General features: G+C 44.3%; 2 protein-coding genes across 8 annotated transcripts in view; one reads left to right on the forward strand and one right to left on the reverse strand.

Annotated features, from left to right (window-relative positions):
• Positions 1–5716, reverse strand: part of EIPR1 (EARP complex and GARP complex interacting protein 1) — a 66674-nt gene extending 60958 nt beyond the window's left edge. For all 3 annotated transcript variants that reach the window (XR_014155164.1, XM_081857301.1, XM_081857300.1), the window contains exons 1-2: positions 5575–5716; positions 976–1059 (exon numbers count right to left, since the gene is read on the reverse strand). Coding sequence is in view for 2 of the 3 variants with exons in the window: in XM_081857301.1 (XP_081713427.1) it covers positions 976–1059; positions 5575–5616 (126 nt within the window). In the remaining variant the exon portion in view is untranslated. The remainder of the gene's footprint in view (positions 1–975; positions 1060–5574) is intronic.
• TRAPPC12 (trafficking protein particle complex subunit 12) overlaps positions 1–12032 on the forward strand; it is a 220182-nt gene that overhangs the window by 160376 nt on the left and 47774 nt on the right. For 2 of the 5 annotated variants that reach the window (XM_081856980.1, XM_081856981.1), the window contains exons 1-3: positions 5756–5926; positions 6596–6665; positions 9551–10763. In XM_081856980.1, the coding sequence (XP_081713106.1) occupies positions 5764–5926; positions 6596–6665; positions 9551–10763 (1446 nt within the window). In that variant the 5' untranslated portion in view covers positions 5756–5763. The other 3 variants (XM_081856983.1, XM_081856982.1, XM_081856984.1) reach the window with 3 other exon arrangements.

Below are 12032 nucleotides of genomic sequence, written 5' to 3' on the forward strand. Positions count from 1 at the left end.
ACAACCTGTTATGGGGTATTCTGGGAGAAGCTGTCATGGGGAAAAACCAGAGTCCCATGTCTCCAACAACATTTACTAATTATAAGAGAGAAGATATACCAATATGCCTAATTGTGAGGTCTGATTTCCCCACCATCACAAAAAAGAAGCATATTGGGCAGTATGGAACTAAATATTTGCATTAGGGCAACAGGAATTCCCTTCCTTCTCCATGCTTGGCACCCTGTGCCCTCCCCAAATCTGATTCAAAGGGTTGGGGGACCCTCCCTCAACAGATTTCAGGGGGCATGCAGTGGGAGAAGAGGAAGGGAGTCTTTCTGTTGCCTCCTAAAACATATTTTTCAGCCTTATACCAACAGATGTGCCCCAAGGTAAGCTGTTCAAATAACTATATGGCTTCACTAAGTTCTTGTTTTTTCCTTTTTAGACATGTTTATCATATTAGAAAGGTGGCAAACAAACAGTTCCAGCAACTTGCTTGTTTTATTTCATCATTGATTCTGAACAGGCTTGGCTCAGATTCAGAGACCAAGCATAAAGTTTTAAACTGTTGTGCAGGTTCATCAATGAACCACGTTCTTCCATTCGTCATTTCTCACTGCAGAGAAATTAAGTTCCATCAGAATGCTTTTTACAGCACAGGTATACTCAGAAGAAAGCCACATTGAGTTCAGTGGGGCTTGTTCCTAGGTACAGATTACAGAGTCCAACTAACTATATAAGCATTCTGTAGCCTCAAAGACCCTCCTTTAACCATTATATTTCACATTAGCATGATTAGGATTTTCCTCACCATCCCCAACTCAATTCCTAACACAGAACTTTACAACCAAATACTGTTCAAGATCACATCCATTATTTTTTAAAACAGCGCTACATTTAAAACTTCAATTTGGCAAGCAAAAATCATTATCCCACTGAAGGCTTTTAAAACATTTCCGATTCTATTTTAATACATCTTTCATACAAGTTTACCTGATTATCATATTTAAGAGACTGAGTTCCAACCAGAAACCGTATTGCATCTGTTTCTGCGGTCTGGGGTGTTAAAGCTCGTGCCTAAGGGGGGGGGGGAGGATAAAAATACAATAATATCAAACACATTTTAGTATCTTGGAACATGCAGGACATCAGTTACCAAGAGCGGTGTTTTTGACATTTCGTCCATCTGTATTTTGACTTTTTTTTAAAAAAAAATGCAAGTTCTTTGTTACATAGATTTATTTTCTCCCAACTTCCCAAATGCATGCTTGGTATAGAAGTGTGATAGGCTCATGAGTAAAATTGCCATGCTTCTAGTGTTAGACACATTTCCAAAATTAATTTTAGAGCACCATCTCATCCATGAAAAAGATGCACAGAATGCAAGAGCAACTGCCCAAATGTTCAAGGTAGAAATTTTTGTAGAAACAGCAACTGGGGAAAGCTGTAGACCAAGTAACTGAAAATATAATCTTTTACTTTATATTTTAAACTTATTTCCTACACAAGAAACAACCCTCATATGCTGCACAATGTGTTGCATCTGTGTAATTTAATATTTCCATAGGTTTTACAGCAAAACATAATGGATTGGGTCCAAACTAAGTTACTTAAACCAAGATTCCACTGAAATAAACATAAAAAGTTAGTTATGACTACTGATTCCAATGGGAACTAAGCATGATTAATTTAGTCTGAATCAAACCCAAGATTTCCAGATTCCATACAGTTGTATTCCACTAACTTTTAAATTTAAGTAGTCAGGACTAACTTAAGTTTGTGTATTTCAGTGGGCCTACTATGAATAAAACTTAGTTGAATACAACCCACTTACCGTAGAACCGCAAGCAATTTTTTTAAAAAATTCAAGACACCTCACCTGTACGTTTTCACATCAAGATTTGTTTGGTGCTTAAAATAGTTAACTAAAAAATAAGCACCTACTGAATAACTTAAATTTGGCAGCTAAACAAACTGGACCACCTGTTAAATATTTACAATAGCATAGCTGTCAAGTGTCCCTTATTTCAAGGGACAGTCCCTTATTCCAGCGCCATGTCCCACTGCTGTCCCTTATTGATGGATGTCCCTTAAATGATGTCCCTTAAATTTCAAAGGAAGCAGCTCCTCTCCCTCCCTCCCTGCCGGCCAGGGAGGAGGGAGGCTCCAACTGTGTTGATTGGCTGTGTTGCTCACCCAATAAGAAGTCTAAGAATGACTGGGGGGTGGAGCTTGCATGCCTTGTGTGTGGCTAGTTAATGCAAGCTGAGGGGGTTTTTGAATGCTGGACGCCATTTTGTTGCATGTGCTGCTGCAAACTTTGCAGTGCAAAGCCAGGCCAGGGAGCCATCTTAAGTTGAGGCTGCATAGGCCTTGTGGTGCATGTGATTCAGATTCTATTCAGTTGAACCTCTGGTTACAAAGTTGGTTGCACAGTGTTCTCGAAGCTACCAGCATGAGTTTGACCAGACTGCAGGAGGACAGGAAGACTGGAGTGCCTGGAACAGGTGAGGCTGCAGGTCCCTTATTTTGGCTGCTGGTCCCTTATTTTCAAATCTGTAAGTTGACAGCTATGCAATGGTTCAAGTTTGAAACAGAGTTTTACTGATAGCATTGCATGCATGCATGCATAAAACAGAGATGGCACATTTATGATGTGACTCTGGCACACGGTCCCAGTGGTCTCATTCACATGCACTGCTAAACTATGCCATTATATGAAAACACCCTGGGCATTGCAATCTCCCAACCCAACATGGCAACTAGGTGGAGTTTGGTAGCTTACCCTTCCATTTTTTACTAAATGCAGGTTAGCAGCAAGTTCTGCACGCTGGCAAACTGTGGTTAGTTTTAACTAAGGTCTACCAAAACAAGCTAAGACTAAATTAACTGAATCCTTAACTATGGTTAACCAAAAGGAGAAACAGGAAGTTCCAGTTGCTGAAATCAACAGAATGGTAGAGCGTTCTTGTGTTGAGGTCCTGCTTTTGGACTTCCCAAGCACATCTATGAGAAAAGGAGGCTGGACTAGATTGGCTATTGACCTGATCTAGTAGGGCTCCTATTTCATTTTTCTCATCTCTTCCTTCCTGCCATATCAAAGGAGAAGGAAGAGGCTCAAGGTTTGTACATGCTTGCCCTTATAATGCTAAACCAAGGTTAGTGCCGTGTACAAATCCCATCAAATACATTGCAAGTGAAGTCTAAGCTAACTGTGGTTTCCAAATAGTCTTCAAAAGCAGTCCCATGCAGACTACATTACAGTAATCTAACCTACAGTAACTTGCGTGATATGGAGAGAAGGAGAATTCAAGTCAACACAGACTTCCCCTCCATTGTCTCAATGCCCTATCATGCTCTGCATGTACATGACCACCGATGGGGGAGAGCAAAGAACAGGACCTCAATGAGCTTTATCTATTTCTTCCATGCGTATGTGCTGCGCCCATGGTTTAAAGGAATGTGCATTAAACCAGGAGTGGGGAACCTCAAGCCCACAACCCTAATTAGGTCTAGCACAGTTCTCACTTTGGCCCACACAGATGTTTTTTCCAAACCACATCCATTTGCCCACACTCAGCATCACGTGACATGAGTTCTGGGACAAGTAAACTAAAAGTTGCCAATGCACAATCGGGAGATTCAAAGTTCTCTACAGATGGCGTGCTGGAAGGAAATTTTGCTATCCTGAATCAGCTGCCTAGGGATGAGAGCAAGCCTGCTGGATCAACTGTAGAAAACTCAAATCGTGGAGCCAATCCCTGCAGAAGGCAGGCCTGAAGTCACCACCTAACAGCTAACATGTTCTGGATTTTATTTTGCAGTGCGGCTTGTCATGCTACAAAGTTAATACTAACAGCACAGTGACATCAAGTAACTGACAGGTGGGCAAAAGCCTGCCCACCTGTCAAAGTGGTTCACCAGGATTGTGGGAACCCAGGAACCAGCATGCTGGCCGGATCCAGTTCCCTAACCCAGTACAAAACAATTTCAAATCAATCGTTTTTATAACAGTATGGCACCCATTTAATCAAATGTGAACATTCAAGAAATGCAATATATCTTCTTGAAAACACCCTATTTTCCTGAGTGTGATCTATTTGTATACCATTTTTTTTTTAATTGCTGTGACCTGACCTGCACCCCCAGAACAGGTAAGAAATATAATACTAATAAGCAATCTGAAGATTCTCCACAAATGTGAAATACTTTCATGCACATACTCAGGAAGGGTGGTCTGTAGTATGCGGTTTAAAAGATAACTAGTCCACGTTAAGTAATCCCAGATCCACATTCTGAAAAGCAACAAATGAGAAAAAAAACACCAACACCATCACCGCCTCTCCCCTGCAACGTCAACAGAACACTCGAAATTAATTTCACCAAGTTGAAAGGCAAAAGTCGTAGAACTGAATCTGCTCTTGAGCTGAGAAATTCAAGCAGAATCAACCAGAAACAGGCATAATTTCAGCTCCCCACCCACCCACCCACAACCTGGCACCGTCCAGGTGTTTTGGCCTATAATTCCCACCATCTCCAGTCGGCACAGCCAATGGCCAGAGATCATGAGAACTGCAGTCCAGAATTCATGAAAGGGCCCCAGGTTAGGGAAAGCTGTGCAAGGTTGGTGTGCCCCCTCCTTCACCAGGGGTGCCAACTTGAAACAAGATATTGTGGGGATGGAAGGTCAGCCCTGCCCCACATGATTTATCACAAATTGCCGTGCATGGACACCATTTGAATGGCAATGCCCATCAACTATGGGGGGAGTGGCCTCCTCAGGTACTTTATTGGGTAAAGGTAAAGGGACCCCTGACCATTAGGTCCAGTCGTGACCGACTCTGGGGTTGCGGAGCTCACCTCGCTTTATTGGCCGAGAGCCGGCGTACAGCTTCCGGGTCATGTGGCCAGCATGACTAAGCCGCTTCTGGCGAACTAGAGCAGCGCACGGAAATGCTGTTTACCTTCCCGCCAAAGTGGTACCTATTTATCTACTTGCACTTTGAGGTGCTTTCGAACTGCTAGGTTGGCAGGAGCAGGGACCGAGCAACGGGAGCTCACCCCGTCGCGGGGATTCGAACCGCCGACCTTCTGATCGGCAACTCCTAGGCTCTGTGGTTTAATAGTAGTAATAATAATAAATTTTATTTATACCCCGCCCTCCCCAGCCAAGGCCGGGCTCAGGGCGGCTAACAAGCAATAATAAAAACAAGTTGAATGAATACAACTTACAAACAAGATTAAAATACAACATTAAAACATTAACCCACAGCGCCACCCGCATCCCTATTTTATTGGGTGGGGGAGGCCAAAAGGATCTCGGAGATCTAGGAGTTGCCTCCTATGCCCTTCACAGTTACTCCTCAATACCCATGGCGGTTATTTATTTGGAAGGCGTAGCTCCGTTTTCTTATTGCGGGAAGTCAACTGGTTTAGCTGGTTCGACTGGTTTTGCCAAGCCTGCTAAAGCTTCGGGCACGCTTCTTTAAGGATGCGCGCCGTCCACACGTTCCCTCAAACAACCCGTGCGCTGGTGCTTCATTTACCGCCCCTGCAAGGAACAAACAGCAGGTGCTTCCCGCTCCTTCTTACCTGGAACTCCAGCCCATAGATCACCGGAGCGTCGTCCTCCATGGCTGTCCAACTAAGGCCTCAAGATTCGGCGCCGCCGCGATGGGGAGCCTAGCCTCGCCTTCCCATCCAAACGCGTGTTGAAGGAAAAGGCGAAACACACAACAAAACGGGGCAGGTCCCGCGTCGGCTTCCGTCCTTACTTCCGGAATGGCGTGTGTGAGGCGGCGGCGAGCAGGGGGACGTCGCCGCGCAGGCGCCCCACGCGTATCGGTTGGCTCCTCTCCTACGCTTCCCCCGCCCCTCACGCACACGCACATCTTCGCCGCCGCGTCCCGGAGGCGTCGCCTTTTGCAGCTGTCAGTGGAAGTAGGTGAGGGGGAGGCCAAGGGAGGGTGGGAAAGAGTGTCCTCTCCGTGGCCTTCCATCCTCCCTGGAGGCTTGGAGCGGGAAGGGGCGCCCGCTCTGGGCGCGGGGAGGTGCTACTCGCTCGTCCTCTTTGAAGAGCAACCCGGAAAAAAACCAGCTTCGCCCACAATTATCCCTGTTTGCGTTGGCTCTTGAAAAGCCCGAGGTGACTGTGCCCCCCTTGGAGGAGAAGTGGGAATGGTCTTACGGGGGATGGGCGATGTTTTAGTACACGCCTAGGCTAAAGCACCTCCCTGCATGTAGAAAGCTAGCTCGTCAGGGAGAAGTTGGAATCCTCCCTGGTGTCTTCTATACGGGCAGAGATTGTGTGCTGTGTGTGTTTTCAGAGTAGGACTCAAATGTGAAACCCAGATGCGTGTCTTTGCAGCCCGAAGTGGTGTGTAGAGAAACTTGTTTTGTGAGAACAACTAGTAAACCTGTGGGAGGTTTTGGTATTCCCTGCGTGGTATTCAAAACAGTAGCGTGCATTGTGATATTTGTCTGTAGATAGGCTTGTTAATCGTGTACAGTATGGTATTTTTGTAATGGCGCAAAGGGAACAGATCCTCATTTCGCTTGGTTTCCTAATCATAATTTGTAAAGTGGGAAAATAATTCCTGCTGCTGTTTTACAGATGGGACACTGAGGCTGATCTCAAGTGAATTGTCCTGGGATACTGAGGCTTGCCAGAGCAGAGATAAAAGGTATGTCTGTATTTCCACGAAGTCTTACAGGGATAAATCTTGTTTCCTGTTAGTCTGTCTTAGACAAATGCATTGTCACCTGATCTCACCATGTGAAAATTATTACCACATGAATCTTAACAAATGTTAAAATTACTTATTTGAACTTTTATTTTTTTAAAGTGGAATTTCAGCTTTTGAACACAGAGGTCTTGGTCTGGGTGAGAGAAACAGATGCTAGCATTCACATACCCTAAGACCTAAGTTTCCCAGATTGGATCCACTAGCCAGCTCTCTCTTACACCCCATTCATATTTTATCTCTCTTACACCCATTAGCTAGTCTGTTGAAACTTAAGAACAGACTCAGCATTGCTTATATGCCATTTTTACATCATCTGTTAAATGGTGCGAACTGGCAACTGCATAGCAACAACTATGTTGTTACAGCAACAGCCAAGGCGACATTTTTCCACCTTCGCCGCATCAAGCAGTTGGTCCCTTACCTTTCCCGCCCCAACCTGGCCACAGTGATCTATGCGACGGTCATCTCCAGGCTTGATTACTGTAATTCGCTCTATGCGGGGCTGCCCTTGAAGCTGTCCCAGAAACTCCAGCGGGTACAGAATGCTGCAGTGAGGCTCCTCACGGGGTCTCTGCCATGGGAGCATATTCACTCAGTGCTTTTCAAGCTGCACTGGCTCCCGGTGGGGTACAGGGTCAGATTTAAGGTGCTGCTTTTGACCTTTAAAGCCCTTCACGGCCTAGGACCCTCGTACCTACGGGACTGCCTCTCCTGGTATGCCCCATGGAGAGCCTCAAGGTCCATAAATAATAACACCCTAGTGGTCCCAGGCCCTAAAGAAGTTAGACTGGCTTCAACCAGAGCCAGGGCCTTTTCAACTCTGGCTCCGGCCTGGTGGAACGCTCTGCCTCATGAGACCAGGGCCCTGCAGGATCTGATTTCTTTCCGCAGGGCCTGTAAGACAGAGTTGTTCCGCCTGGCCTTTGGCTTGGAGCCAATTTGATTCCCTCCCTCTCTCTCTCTCTCTCTCTCTCTCTTTTTTTCCCTCCTCTTTCTTTCTTTTCCTTCTCCTGCGATGAGGCTACATTTTAATATTTTAATGTTCCATTATTTTAATGTTGTATTTTATTTTTGTTTTTAAGTTGTAATCATTCATCTTGTTTTTATTATTGCTTGTAAGCCGCTCTGAGCCCGGCCTTGGCTGGGGAGGGCGGGGTATAAATACAAAATTATTATTATTATTATTATTATTATTATTATTATAGTCATAACCCTACTACCTGGCAATCAATGGACTATTTTTAGTTATAAAACTGGGGTTATCAATGGAGACTTGTGATAAATCATATTAGGGCTAGGGGACAAAGGCTGCTTCCTAAGTCTCATGGCCCCTTGTTCTTCCATTTATTCTGCAGGCAAATCCCTCTGTGAGCCATGTCCATGGAGGGGTCTGCCAAGTTACATGCCCCTTCAGCCAGGGAACTCCTTGAGTTCATTGACTTTGCCCTATTGGCACTTTTGTCTCTTCCATCCAATGAAAAGATGGGACTCTAGGAAGAAGGATGGGGAGAGCAGGCCTTAGAAATAACAATCAACTGGTTATCTCTTTGAAGCCATCTGGAGAGGGACCATCAAGGGCTAAGTAGGCCAACAGACTTTATATAAAGTAGCTTTTTTTTGCTCATATTACCCTAGGAAACAAAGTGATCATAAGAGACCTAAGTTGACTGGGTAGAAATTCATCCCTGCCTTACTACATAACTCCTCTCTGGTGATCTCGCTTCATAGTACAAACCTTAGTAGACTCAGCTGCCAGGAGTAGCTCCATGTTTGAGGCTAAACCCATGCACTGAGAGTTATGAGGCAGCTGTGGGAATGAGGAAGATTAAGTCGCTATTGAGGAGATTCAGTTAAGAACAAAAGGGCCTAAGAAGAGCCTGCTGGATCAGGCCAATGGCCCTTTTAGTCCGGCATTTTCTCATAGTGGTCAGCTAGGCTCAAGTAAAAACATGCTGATTCCCGGACCGTCCGCAGGCCGGATTTAGAAGGCGATTGGGCCGGATCCTGCCCCCGGGGCCTTAGTTTGCCTACCCATGATTTAATGTTTCAGCTTTCTTTCCTTGTCTCTGTGTATTAATAGACTTTTCACTTAAAGAATGAGTTGAACCTCTGTTCAGCATCTATACTGATGGACAGGTTGATGAAGAAACAGAAACTGCATTAATAGAAAAAGCGAGTGGGGGACAGCATCCAAATCATTTTTGTTACATTGAAATGATCTGCACATTCGTAAATGCTATATAAATGTTACTGAATTATCTCTCTTTGTGATATTGTTTGCATGAAACTATTTGCTTGATACTATTTCTGAATTATCTCTCTTTGTGATACTGTTTGCATGAAACTATTTGCTTGATACTATTTCTGTTCTTTACAGTAGAGCAGGGTTTCTTTCCATCTATAGGCCCTGCCCCCTCTCCATCCAGCCCCGCCCCCTCTCCCCGCCCTCTAGATTGTTAGAAGGACAGACGGAGCTCCTGCTGCAAGGCTGACTGCTTCACAAGCGATCCCTTGGTGAGCAGTTGTTTTCATTTTTCCCTTTGCCCTGTTCCTTGTTTAGCTTCCCTAAAAAAAGCTGAACCCCCCAAAAATGGGGTAGATCACTGCTAGTTTTTAATTGTCTCTTGGAAGTTCGCTGTCCCTGCTGTAGAGTTAACTTCATTTATTTGGAGCTTTTGGCATTTGAAGTACTGGCCATCTTAATTATTCAAATGGATATGTAGAACCTGATGTTTCCATCAGGTTTCCACTTTATGCATAAATCATCTTAAGTTTCAGAATTGGTCACCAGCAGTCACATTCACTTGTAATTTTTTATCCAGAGCAATTATGGAAACCAAAGAAGGTGATGTTGAGGATGCCAAGATAAGAGGTTCAAGTGCGGCAGAAGGTGGCTGTGCTATCCAGCTGCCAGGTCACGAAGAACTTATGTTTCATGAAGAAACAATTGATCTTGGTGGAGATGAGTTTGAGTCTGAAGAAAATGAGACCATCTCAGAAGATTCTAGTAACTTCATAGATAAACTTAATGAGCAGATGATGGAGAGTGTTGTTATATCAGATTCTCCAAATAATAGTGAAGATGATGCTGGCGATCTTGGTTGTCTTCAAGAAATTGTAAAACAAATGGACACAAAAGACATTCATGCACCAGAAGAAGAGCTGGAGGAAAAGGCAATTAGCAAAGAGAGTAAAACGGAACTTGAAGGCGCTCCTAAAGTTATTTCTGATAGTGGAATTGGTGATCAACCTCCTTTGAAAGAAGAGTTGGTTCAGGAATCAGCAGAAAATGAATTGAAAGTGGAAAGTGATGAGCTGCTTAACTCTGCATCAAACAGTATTGATGAATGCAAATCTGAGGAGCAGATATCTTCCCCGCTTGCCGACAAATCACCCGTCAACCCTGAGCCTATCCCTGTGTGTACGATTTTCAGCCAGGGAAGTCGCATGAATGGTCAGCAGCAGTTCCTGCATGATGGCTTTGAGCCTCAGATGGTGAAGTCGCCTAGCTTAGGCGGTATAAGCGAGACTCCCATAAAAACTCTTCCGCAGGTGGTTCAACCTAGTCCCAGTCTAAGCAAGTTTTTTGGTGAAGCCATTAATACTAATACTCTAGCTTCTGATTTTTTCGATTCATTTACCACATCCTCTTTTATTTCTGTCAGTAACCCTAATGCGAGCTCTTCTGTACCAGAACAAATGTCTTCTCTTGTAACAGCTGGGGAGTTCCATGACTCTGCCAGCCACAAATACTCTGTTAAAAATGGACGGTCTGAAGCTGGGAGGTCTGCATCTTCTCCAGAAATTTCACAGTCTCCAAAGCCATTTTCCCAGATCCAAGCTGTTTTTCAAGGTGGCGACGATCCTTTTGCATCTGTGCTGAATATGAGTGAGGTAGACAGGAGGAACGATGCTTGGCTTCCTAGTGATGCAACTAGGAATGTGTTGATCTCAGTAGCAACTCAGCAGTACAGTAATGTTTTCATAGACAAGGAAAATCTCACAATGCCTGGATTAAAGTTTGACAACATTCAGGTAAGCGTGTTCCATTGTGTCTTACTTCTTGGAATACTGTGTGGCTAATAATAAGCTAGGTGGCATGTACATTCTTTCAGTCACGTTTTTCAGTTGTGACATTTATATCCCACCTTTTCATAAAAATGCACCAGGCTGCAGTATAATATAAGCAGTCTGCTCAGCATAATAACAAATAGCACAATGAAATCAGATAAGATCAGATAGATAGATAGATAGACAGACAGAGAGGGGGGGGGAGGCAGATGGTTATAAACATAATTTAACCCAGGGGTCAGCAAGGTTTACCTTGCCTGGGTTGGTTCACTCCAGTGGAGATCCCTCTCTGAGCTGGATCACGCACATGATTTCCAGCGTCTGAGTCTGCACAGATGCGATTTTCTGCGTCTGCACATGTGCAGGCAGGATTTCTGGTGCCGCGAAAGCGAGTCCCTGTGCCACACTGCACCGGTTTAGCTCAGCGCGCGGGGACTAACTGAGCAGGGAGCTCAGTTCAGGGGTGGCTCATGGGCCAGTTAAACGACCCCTGTGGGCCGCTTGTGGCCCATGGGCCTTAGGTTGCCGACCCCTGATTTAACTTAATAAGAGGCAGTGAAGAGGCTTCTGCTGGCCAGGGTGGAAGGTAAAAATTTGGGGTGTGTATTCTTCCATACGTTTGATAGTGGAGGGGCTGGAGAATTGGGATCTATGAGGTTTTTGGTTTGGGAACGGTCTAAAGAACCAAAAGTCAGGCAGATTTGTGTGTCTTAGTAATAAGCACCACTGAGCTATGGGATGTTGAAAGTGTCAGTTGGGAAGAGCAAAGGAGCTGGCCAGCTTAAACTCCTAAACCTTCATAGTATTCTGGAGGTGATCATTTGGGTTGGGAGAGGGTACGCATACCATAAGGCTAAATATATATATATATATATATATATATATATATATATATATATTCTTCATACTTTCTCATAAGGCGATAAGTTTCAGGTGTGACAGTGGGCCCAAGTCCTGAGCCCTTGAGCGCTGTGATCAGTGCTAGCCCTACTGAGAGTAGACCCATTGAAATTAAGGGTCCTGTGTTAGTTATGTCTGTTAATTTCAGTGGGTCTACTCTCAATACAACTAGCATTGGATACAACCCATAGTCTGAAAGCACATGAATCTACCACTTTGCTTAAATGAAGTAGGTCTGAATCCAGTCAGTTACTATTAACAATGTTAAGTTATTTTATTAGCAGAAATGTACCGTTATCTTCTGATATTTCTAGAGATTTCAACGGGTTTTGT

This window comes from Podarcis erhardii, assembly GCF_964252035.2.
Source record: "Podarcis erhardii genome assembly, chromosome: 3".
In the NCBI taxonomy this organism is placed as follows: Eukaryota; Metazoa; Chordata; class Lepidosauria; order Squamata; family Lacertidae; genus Podarcis; species Podarcis erhardii.